General features: G+C 36.2%; 1 protein-coding gene across 7 annotated transcripts in view; it reads left to right on the top strand.

Moving 5' to 3' along the window:
* The first annotated feature begins 585 nt into the window (after positions 1-585).
* The window catches only part of LOC111450288 (histone-lysine N-methyltransferase ATXR7), a 17,366-nt gene continuing 9,246 nt past the window's right edge, over positions 586-8,705 (top strand). For 4 of the 7 annotated variants that reach the window (XM_023090327.1, XM_023090326.1, XM_023090325.1 and 1 more), the window contains exons 1-7: positions 586-701; positions 1,644-1,867; positions 4,250-4,859; positions 4,964-5,080; positions 6,835-7,158; positions 7,268-7,609; positions 8,292-8,561. In XM_023090327.1, the coding sequence (XP_022946095.1) occupies positions 1,695-1,867; positions 4,250-4,859; positions 4,964-5,080; positions 6,835-7,158; positions 7,268-7,609; positions 8,292-8,561 (1,836 nt within the window). In that variant the 5' untranslated portion in view covers positions 586-701; positions 1,644-1,694. Of the gene's footprint in view, positions 702-1,643; positions 1,868-1,928; positions 1,991-4,249; positions 4,860-4,963; positions 5,081-6,834; positions 7,159-7,267; positions 7,610-8,291; positions 8,562-8,705 lie in introns of all 7 variants that reach the window. The other 3 variants (XM_023090330.1, XM_023090329.1, XM_023090328.1) reach the window with 3 other exon arrangements.

Genomic DNA, 8,705 nt, shown 5'->3' with positions numbered 1-8,705 from the left:
TGAATTTTGTATGAGATAATGAAAATATTGATTTTTAACTCGAAAATTATTTAAATTTTAGTAAAAGATATTTTGGTCCCGTGTAATTAAAGTATATTTTTTTATTACTTTAGCGGTAGGTCCTTCCACTATTTAAAGTCTGGTTAGATTGAATTGAGTCAGGTCTAAAAAAATCTTGTAGACCAATCTTAAATTTTGGATTGGTTGAGTTAGCAACTCGAACCGCCCAACCCAATCCAACCTTGAGTTGGGTTGTCAGGTTTTTTTTTTTTTTTAAAAATTATTTAAAACGTCATGCTTATTTTAAAATCTCAAATACTAAACATTTACATGATCCATTACTAATATTAGTTAAAAACGTCAAATATTATGAATTTTTATAATTATTTTTTTAAAGTAGGGTAAAGTAACGTTGGATTGTAATTCTATTTTCAAATTGGTTCGGTTCGATTCGGTTCGGTTCGATCCGACCCATAAAACACACTCGACAGAGCCGAACGGTTCGGGCAGATCGGTCCAAAATGGAACCGAATCACAAATAAAATCGCGTCAAGAAAGCGGAAAGCTTCAAACGCAGGTCAGCAGCCATAAATATTATCGCGTTGGTTTGGGTTGTGGAGGATCCATTGGTCGATAGAGAGACGGGGAAGAATCGACTTCCAGCCTCTGCCCTAGGCTCCATGCTCGTCGTCCACCCACAGGTATTCCTCTACCTCAACCTCGATTCCATCATTCTTTTCAGAGTAGTAGTAGTTAGTCACTGCTGGTTTCGACGAATTCTTGAAGATTAAGACAGATCTCCGCCTGATGCGGCTTCTTTTCTTCTTCGTGGCTGAAACGATTGAATCTTTACGCTCATCTTGGAATCATAGAAAAACTCCCTATAGATTTTAGTCGCTTGAGCAGCTCGCATTAGGGCGTTTGATGTCTGTGTTTTGCGGGATGGACTTCCGGTGGTGTCTGTGGCATTCTGTACTGAGAAGGTGCTTTTGGGATGGCACGAGTATCCGTGGGAATGCTTCACTAATTAACATCAGGTGGCGGATTGGAGGATAATCCTAATAAACCTGTTCGTCCCCCTCTGCCCCAAATGCTCTCCCATTGCATGGATTATACGCGCTTCAAACTGTGTTGAGAAGCCTTACCATCGTCTTTTGGTGAAGTTGAACTTGGTCAAGTTGTTTTTAAGTTGCTATCTATGATTTCAAATATCTTTACCGTACATATGAATCCAATATAGAAAATACATTTTGGATTCTGAGGTCTGTTCTGGAGATAGGTAATGGACTAGGGGGTGAACACCCTTACTTGAATAGGATCTGTTCTATAAGTTTTCAGCTATGTTCTTTGAGTTCTAAAGATAAATTCTGGGAGTGAGGATGGCGTTTGAGGGTATATTGGCTTTCCAGTCCCTATCATGTCGCATGCTTTCTACTTGTTCTGGGAAGCATAAAAGCTGCTTTGTATTTTAAGCCTTCATGGTAGAAATTACTCCCTTGCATTCATCTTACTTCCTATCTTGGCTTCTTCATTTTATGAACTTCATCCATTTGCTTTATATCACAAGTCTGTTTTCCTTTAACTATTCATTAGGGTTTAGTTTTATCTAATGATGCATTATTTCTATTTTATTTCCATTGCAGACTTTTCATTTTTAGTCAAATTCAGGTTTCTACCCTGTATATTCTTTGGACATGGTTTCCTCCACAGGACTTCTCCATGAGTATGACAATTCCTTATTTTCACGAGAAAGGCATAAAGTGACAGAGATTCAACATCTAGATCCAGATACATTAAGCTGTGAGTGTAAATATGATTGTTTCCCCGTATCTTCACAGCTTAGCAGAGATGGACGCTCATTCTGCAGGTAATCTATAAGTTTTATCTCTTCAACATTTATGTAGACACACGTTTATGTTTATGTATAGCTCAAGGCATGTGAAGGCACGATAAATTTTTGTGGAGTCTTGAACATACCTGCAAGTGCAAGGTTAGGTCCCTATCACGGATTTTCATATATGGTGTAGCTTTCTTTGGGTAAACAGATTTTTTACAGGGTTGGGTTGGATGATCTTCAGGACACGATCTATTTGGGCTGGAAATCTAATTTCCAACCTTGCTCTATTTCTACTTCATCTTCTTTCCCTTTTGTTGTTGTGGGGTTTGGATAAGGAGTCTGTAATTTCAATAAACGAAAAATATAGAAGGGGCATGGGAAAGTAATCTGAATCATCAATAAGCCTGGGTAAGAAGGTAAGGATCATATTCTCCTTCCCCAGATCTTACTGAGTATACCTCATCTTTTGATGAAAGATTGGTTTCTCATAAAAAAAGTATTGAACTATCAAGGTCCACCAAGTGTTTGATAGACTTCCAGTCAAAGTATCCTATGTGAAGAAGTATCATGATATCAGGTTCTAGTCTCCCGAAACAGTGCAACCATAAATGGAGTCTATGTCTTCTTCTCTTCTCCTCCTAAAATCTTTATTTTCTTGATTTGGTCTTCCACTTTTCTCCCTCAAGGTTATTATGTTGACTATAAATTGGGTGGGTAAGTAAGCTGTGTCCGTTAAGGCAGAAGGTACATTGTGCTTTTGGGAATAGATGTTTGGGAGGGGAGGGGAGGGGAGCGGGATATAGTATGGTCTGGAATTTCAACTTTCATGGAAATTTAAAAGGAGATTGAGGAATAGAAAACAATATATAGGTGTCAGAATATTTGTCTTTGGCAATGGAAGGACGGTAAAGATGGAAAATCAACCTTAGTTCTTTCACCTGCAACTTCCTTTTAGAAAAATTTCTTTTTAGATAAGATCTTTTCAAAGACATTCCGCCACTTATTCCTTTCTTGACAAGTTAATTAATGCCCTTTGGAACCCTTTTTAGATAAGCCCTTTTCAAAAACTTTTCTTGTGGACTTACTTGAGGTAGAAGTACAAGTGGTGAAAATACAAGGAAGGAATCTTCACGCTCCTCTGCACAGAGTAGATGAAGATTGCTAGGCATTTATTTCTTTAATGATCATTTTGAGATATTTTTGGGGCTGTTTAAAATTTTCTCATTCAGCTCGAATTTGCTATTGGTAAAAAACAGCCCAATGTCTCTACTTTGTGGATCTACCTTTGAAAGGAAAGATGAAGTCTTTTTATTTATTTATTTTTATTTAACCCTGTAAGAGTTTCTGTGTGTGAGTGGCTTGGCTGGAGAAAAATAATATAGAACTTTCTGAGACAAATACAAGAAGCCCTCATATCTTTGTGAATATATATATGTTTTAGCGACTTTTTTGGAGCCTGTGTTGAACATTTTTTTTGGACAAATCTGCCTACCTCCAGTAACTCTAGTTGGAGCTATATCAATGAAGTTTGAGGCAGGGTATCTGCTATATGTTGAGCAATATTGAACTGTTAGGATGAGAAGTTCTAGGAGGGAATTGCGGGTTTCAACAGGAGATGGTGTTTATTGCTATGACTATTAATGCAGCACAGCATTTAAGCTCCAAGGTTTACAAAATGAAACTATATTCCCTTAACAAAGTATCCGTACTTTTGTAGTTCCTAGCTACGAGGGATTATTCTTCTCTATTTGTGCAGGTGGCTTAGTGATTTTGAAACCAACAAAGTATTAAAAGACATTCTTCTGAACTAATAACTTCATAAACAAACCAATCTCCAACTAAAACTAGTCAACTAATTTCATAAAAATGACAGGGGCGGCAGTTGAAGTGGTTAGAGTTTGAATGGAGATGGTGACTTGTACTGAATTTGTCCTGTAACAATGCCCTTGTAAAACTTTGAAATCATCACTGTTCTGTCTCTTTAATCAATATACCAACAATATTTTGAATCATAAACATGTTTTCAAGTAAACTTTGCATGTGAGGGTACGCCCAATGGTGTAGTAATAAGATAGATGGCTGCATAAACTATTTGGAGATGACTGTTAGAAAACAATGGTATTATAACCACAGACAATTAATGGAATAACCAACATAGAGAATAAAATTTTGCACTCTTCAATGTGGCATGCATCTTACACAGTGCTGGGGTGGTTCCCTGTTGTCTCTAGCTCCCAGAGTAAGGTGCTTTGGCTTTGACAGATCTGCATGTTAGGCATGCTATCTCAACAATCAGCACGTGTGATAATAGTATGCTTTGTATCTTCTTGTAGAACATTTTTCAACCTTCATTTCTTACACATTTCCAACATTTTCTCATTTTCTCACTCCTTTGTTTTAACAAAAACTCAGGTGCAGGGATATTGCTTGCATATCCTCATGTTGCATTGATATTGATGAAAAAAATGGTTCATATTCATCAGTAGATATGAGCTGTCAGTTAAACGGCACTAGCCCTGATCTTCCAGAATGTTGCAGTTCAGATGGCTCCTCATTCCAAGATAAGGGTTTCTCTGGGTATTCTTTGGCTACTTGTGTAAGTGGTTGGATGTATGTTAATGAACAAGGTCAAATGTGTGGCCCTTATATTCAAGAACAGCTTCATGAAGGTTTATCTACTGGTTTCTTGCCAGATGAGCTTCTTGTATATCCTGTTTTAAACGGAGCTTTGACCAATCCTGTGCCACTCAAGTACTTTAAGCAGTTTCCTGATCATGTTGCAACTGGTTTTGCTTATTTGAGTGTGGACAACTCCAACATGGGTACTAATGGGGCTCATTCTGTTCCGTGTAAAAATGATTTGGCTATGCATAGGCAAGAGGGCTTGGTAGAGTATGCGAATCCACAGACTCTTTGTCATGAGTTACAATCTGGCTCTCTAAGTCTTGGATATGAAAATGGTGGCTGTAAACAGGCTTCAAATTCTGAAGTTTTTTGCTTTAGTACTTCAAATCTTTCATCGGTAGGCTATCCTTGCATGTTGACTACAAAAAGTTATATACCTTTGCTTTCAGAAGTACTAAAAAACTATTGTACCTCTTCTCTAAACTTTTTAATTTTTTCCAGTCAGTTGAAAGATCATGTTGGTTGATTGAGGATCATACAGGGAGGAAACATGGACCGTATTCGCTTCTACAATTATATTCTTGGCATCAGCATGGATACTTGAAGGACTCAGTTATGGTAAGCTGGAGATCGAAATGGTGCCCCTTGTGCTTAGCGACTTTGCATAAATCTTTGAAACATTTGTCGTAGATTTTGATGCCATCATCCATCCACTTTTGAAAGGGATCTCTTCTCATATTTTGGCTACAGTGCAAATCTTTTTACATCTCAGTTTAGAGTTACAGTCTAATTATATTAAAAAATTCAGAAAGGAAAAAAATAGTACAATGCTAGAATCCATGCACATCTCCAATTTCCTTTGGGCGTTGGTAGCCTATATATCTAATGAATTGTGTAAGTGATGTACAATGCTAGACTTCAGTTTGATACCCATTTTCGATAACTTCATTGGATTTTGCTGATCATGTTTTTTAACCAACCCCCCTCCCCCAAGATACAATAAAAATGAAAACCTAACATATTAGAATTAATTATAGAATCAGTATAATTGTAGAAAGCTTTGTTTGGGGAACATTATAACTGACATTGGAACCAAGCCAAATCTGTCATATTTTCCCAATGTTTTGCTTTTAGTATTACAAATCCTATTGTTTCTCTTTAGTCGTGGACTCCATGCCAACAGTTGGTTTGCAAAAAAATTTTCATTGATGAATGGAGTGAAGCACTAATCAAGTTAAATGATTTCAAGACTTTTTGTGAGAGAAAAAAGAAAGAGAATCTCCAACAGCTTCTACACCATTTAATGAAAGGTTTAAAAACACAATTCCAGTAAAACCAACAACCTGGCAAAAAGGGCTCCCAACTAAAGTTAATTACATCTAAAGAGTAATTAGGAAAATGACCTGTAAGAGAACCAAAGAGGTTATTTTATTTTAATTTTCCCCCCTTATGTGAAATGCAACTTATTGAACCTATCTATAACTTTTTCCTTTTAGAAGTCTTTGGTTCCTTCCAATCTAAATACTCAAGGATTAACCTTTACTACATTATCCTTCACTACAAGTTCTTTTGTAACTACATCCTCTTGATGATTATTAGTGATTGGAAGGCTCTTTTAGTGTAGTTCTCTATTTTTGGGGTTGACCTCTACCCCCAGCCCTTAGGCTATTCTTGTTCTCTTTTGGAATATTTTCCTTTTGTTCCCTATCAAAAAATACAGTATCCATAATACACTTTGACTGCATTTAACATTAGTATAATCATTTTTGCCTTCCTCTGAAGTTATGGCTACAAAGGAACTGTACAATGTTATATCTTTTGACAGACAAAACACTCATGAAACTTGCATTTATTGATAATAACCAGCGTTTTCGTTGTTCCAAAGCTTAGGATTTTCTGATGTTGGAAAAAAAGTGATAGCGTTTATCTGTTTCTATGCTCATGAGATAGTCCTAAGTGCTTAATTGTTTGTATGAATTCCGTATTTGAGCTGAGTAACTTGGTCAAGAGAGCTAACGGAACTGTGTTTTGCTTCTGTCTGCAAAATTGTTTTCAAGAACTAAAATTGTGTGGCTTGTGAAAACAATGTCCAGCAGCCTGTGCTTTTAGAGGGAAAATCAACTTATTATTCTAAAAAAGAAGCCATTGAAAATAAACTATAAGAAAATAAGATACATATTTTAAATGTAGCTACCTAAACATGTTTGAATATAACCAGTTGTTTGATGCATATTTGAATATAACGAGTTGTTCGGTTATTTGATCAATCTTGTTGTCTGCCTTTGTTTGAAGTGTATTACTGAGTGTGATCAATTGTCCAGCATTTGGTTAATCTTGTTCTTATTGTAGATCATTGATCTTTTATGATGTAGATATACCATATTGAAAGCAAATTTAGACCCTTCACATTATTTTCTGCGGTGAATGCATGGAAAGCTGAGATACCTCCCCCTCACTTCTCATCTGATCTCAAAGCCAATGAGAGTAGCCCTTTATTGAAATTTATATCTGAAACTTCTGAAGAAGTTTCATCCCAACTGCATTCTGGAATAATGAAAGCAGCTCGCAAAGTGGTGTTTGATGAGATTGTTGGCAACATCATTGCAGATTATATCACCATGAAGAAATCTGAAAGACAAATAAAGGTTGAACAAAACAACCAAACTACGAAGGCTTGCTCTTTGGACAGCAGAATGGTAATGAATAGTAATTCAAAAAAAAAAAAAAAAACAAAACAAAACAAAAGAGAAGTATATTTTTGTGTTCCTATTTTGCTTTATAGGTAATTATCTTTTATTTTTGCAGTCAGAAGTTACTAGAGGAGGGGATCTTCCTGCTGATTCTATGCCAGAAGCACAAGGCTTCTTTAGTGTTCCTGAGAAAGTTTCTACTGATGCTGTTCCCGTTCAGTCTCTTAAAATGACCGGCGGTGTTGATAATTTTAGAGAGGTGCATGCAGTTATTTGCCGAATGCTTTTTGATTACTCCTTACAGGTAGTTTGGAATGCTGTTTCTTATGATATGGTGGCAGAGTATTCATCTGCATGGCGTAGCAAAAGACTTTGGTCTTATCGTCCTCACTATAATTTAGCTTCTAGTGGGCATAGTGATCGTGCCAAGAAGATTGAAAAAATACCTACTGAAGCTGTAAGTCTCCACACGGTGCATACTTTTCTGCTATTCTGTTTGCATTTTATGAAAATATTTGACATCAGGGAGTGCCTGGGATGAAGTCTAGTCCTGGTGGATATGAGTTAAATTGTTATGACCAATACCCATACAGTTTCTAAATAACTGTCATTTCTTGGGAACGTACAACCATCATGGAAACTACTTTTTTGATCTTATCATTTTCTTGTTGTACAACCTTTATCCGATCAATTCTGATTGGCTAGTTTTTTCTGAAATCTCCTTACTATACAGAGGACCATTTCTTTTTGGACATAGAAATGGAATATTTCTTCTTATCCACTATAGATTATCAAAGGCATCTTAAATATAATTTGGAAATTTTTTGGCTGATAAATGAGGCTCTCATGGTCCTCCTTGGTTGATGGTTTTGGTGCACTAATTTTTATTTCAAGTCCTGTGGTATTCTGTTGAAGTTTAATGTAATTAGCCTTGAATCAAGCTTCAAGGAGTTCGTACAACATTGAAGTTCATATCCTGAATAGTTTTTTCTAAAGCCAATACTACTATGATGAGTGGCCATGTTATATAGTGAGAGAGTATGTTTTATAAACAAAGAAATTTTATTCTACAAATAGATATATATTATTATAACGTATTATTTATTTTGAAGGCTTTATCTTGGAAATCTTCTTTTCAGGGTGTCAATTGCCTATCAGTCGCGGAGTTTAAGAGAGCACCAACAGAAATCTGTGTGCACTCACCTGCTATATCTTTGTCAATTCCTTCTAGGCCAACATCTCATTCTGGTTGTGATAGGCCAAAGGAAAACATGAAATGGATGGTGGAATGCCTCGAAAAGGAGCTTCATGCCTCTGCAAAGGTATCTTTGTTTGAGTATGTTCGGGATATTCTTGTGGAAGAAGTGATGAGCTCATGTAACTCCTCAACAGATGTCAAATTAAATAAGGTACATTTGACGCTTTAACCCAAACACATAATAAGAACATGTTTTAGTTTGGCTCTTTTTGGTGGGGGCATTTTTTTTTTGTATGTGGTAATTTTTAACTTCTCAATGAAAGGTTTGGTTTTCTCGTTAAAAAAAAAAAAAAAA

Source organism: Cucurbita moschata, unplaced genomic scaffold (genome assembly GCF_002738365.1).
Source record: "Cucurbita moschata cultivar Rifu unplaced genomic scaffold, Cmos_1.0 Cmo_Scf00012, whole genome shotgun sequence".
Classification (NCBI taxonomy): Eukaryota; Viridiplantae; Streptophyta; class Magnoliopsida; order Cucurbitales; family Cucurbitaceae; genus Cucurbita; species Cucurbita moschata.
This window is presented reverse-complemented; position numbering and strand designations above follow the sequence as displayed.